Source organism: Bison bison, unplaced genomic scaffold (genome assembly GCF_000754665.1).
Source record: "Bison bison bison isolate TAMUID 2011002044 unplaced genomic scaffold, Bison_UMD1.0 scf7180017864482, whole genome shotgun sequence".
In the NCBI taxonomy this organism is placed as follows: Eukaryota; Metazoa; Chordata; class Mammalia; order Artiodactyla; family Bovidae; genus Bison; species Bison bison.
Genome location: NW_011495042.1, coordinates 308641 through 310475, shown reverse-complemented (window position 1 = coordinate 310475; position 1835 = coordinate 308641). Strand labels below are relative to the sequence as shown.

The following is a 1835-nucleotide window of genomic DNA, read 5'->3' as shown; positions in this document are numbered from 1 at the left end:
GCTGCAACGTGATCATCACCCAGCCCCGCCGCATCTCGGCCGTGTCTGTGGCGCAGCGGGTCAGCCATGAACTGGGCCCTTCCCTGCGCCGGAACGTAGGCTTCCAGGTGCGGTTGGAAAGCAAGCCTCCGGCCCGAGGAGGGGCCCTGCTGTTCTGCACGGTGGGCATCCTGCTGCGGAAGCTGCAGAGCAACCCCAGCCTGGAGGGCGTGAGCCACGTGGTCGTGGACGAGGTGCACGAGCGAGACGTGAACACGGACTTCCTGCTGATCCTGCTCAAGGGCCTGCAGCGGCTCAACCCGGCTCTGCGCTTGGTGCTCATGAGCGCCACTGGCGACAACGAGCGTTTCTCCCGCTACTTTGGTGGCTGCCCTGTCATCAAGGTCCCCGGCTTCATGTACCCCGTCAAGGAGCACTACCTGGAGGACATCCTGGCCAAGCTGGGCAAGCACCAGTACCCGCACCGGCACCGGCACCACGAGGTGAGGGGTACGCCCGCCCTGTCCCGCTGTGGCTCCTGGCCTGTCCTCCCAGACTCCCCTCCTTCCCTGCTAGACATGGCAAAGATCGGGCCTGCCTGACAAGGGTGTGGTGAGGGTTGGAGGTGAGGTGTCACGTGCCTTGGCCTCACCGAGTCGCGGTGGCTGTGTCCTATGCACGATCCCTGGCCCCGGGACTGTGACTGGCCTCTCTTCCCCACCGCAGTCTGAGGATGAATGCGCTCTCGATTTGGACCTCGTGACTGATCTGGTTCTGCACATCGATGCCCGCGGGGAACCAGGTGGGTGCTTTCTTCTGTCCCCCAGGCCCACCCTGCCCTCCATCTGCCAGGAGCCACTGGCTCATGCCTGCAGGGCCCCTTTACAGGTGGGATCCTCTGCTTCCTGCCGGGCTGGCAAGAGATCAAAGGAGTCCAGCAACGCCTCCAGGAGGCCCTGGGCATGCACGAGAGCAAGTACCTCATTCTGCCAGGTGAGAGCATGTCGGTGAGGATGGTGGCCCCTACACCAGGCCTGCCCTCTGTCCCAGGGACTGACTCGCCTTGGGCTCAGGGTCTTGGGTTTGTCATCAGGCCACACTACTTTTTACCGGGTTGGTGACCTCTACTGGGCATATTACGAATCTGGACTTCAGTTTCATCAAAATAGGGTCAAAATTCTTGCCTGCCCTTTATGGGGAGGATTTGGCGGAGGTGGTGCGTGCCCATGACCACTGTGTTCTCGCTGCCACCAGTGCACTCCAACATCCCGATGATGGACCAGAAGGCCATATTCCAGCAGCCTCCCATTGGGGTACGCAAGATCGTCTTGGCCACCAACATCGCCGAGACGTCCATTACGATCAATGACATCGTGCACGTGGTGGACAGCGGTCTGCACAAGGAGGAACGCTACGACCTGAAGACCAAGGTGGTTCCTCTCACGGCCTGGCGCCAGCCCAGGTCTACCCCGGGCCTGTGTGTCTGGAAAGGGCTGCACTTGTGGGGTCTCAGTGTCCTTGCGGGAGGGCCATCGAGGGGTCAAGTGGGATGAAGGCCAGGCCTGGGGGAGCGTGGAGGAAGGCCTCTGGCATGTGTGTGGCTGCTCACAGGCCCCCTTCCCCAGGTTTCCTGCCTGGAGACCGTGTGGGTGTCACGAGCCAATGTGATCCAGCGCCGGGGCCGGGCGGGCCGCTGCCAGTCTGGCTTTGCCTACCACCTCTTCCCGCGGAGCCGACTGGAGAAGATGGCTCCTTTCCAAGTGCCAGAGATCCTGCGCACACCCCTGGAGAACCTGGTGCTGCAGGCCAAGATCCACATGCCAGAGAAGACGGTGCGGCAGGGGTGGGTGGGGGGC

The 1835-nt window shown here is 62.7% G+C and overlaps 1 protein-coding gene across 1 annotated transcript in view; it reads left to right on the top strand.

Moving 5' to 3' along the window:
* Positions 1 to 1835, top strand: part of DHX30 (DEAH (Asp-Glu-Ala-His) box helicase 30) — a 28795-nt gene that overhangs the window by 24564 nt on the left and 2396 nt on the right. Inside the window, exons 14-18 of the mRNA XM_010862495.1 lie at positions 1 to 482; positions 706 to 781; positions 868 to 972; positions 1234 to 1409; positions 1605 to 1811. The exon at positions 1 to 482 is cut by the window's left edge and continues 5 nt beyond it. Of these exons, the coding sequence (XP_010860797.1) occupies positions 1 to 482; positions 706 to 781; positions 868 to 972; positions 1234 to 1409; positions 1605 to 1811 (1046 nt within the window). The remainder of the gene's footprint in view (positions 483 to 705; positions 782 to 867; positions 973 to 1233; positions 1410 to 1604; positions 1812 to 1835) is intronic.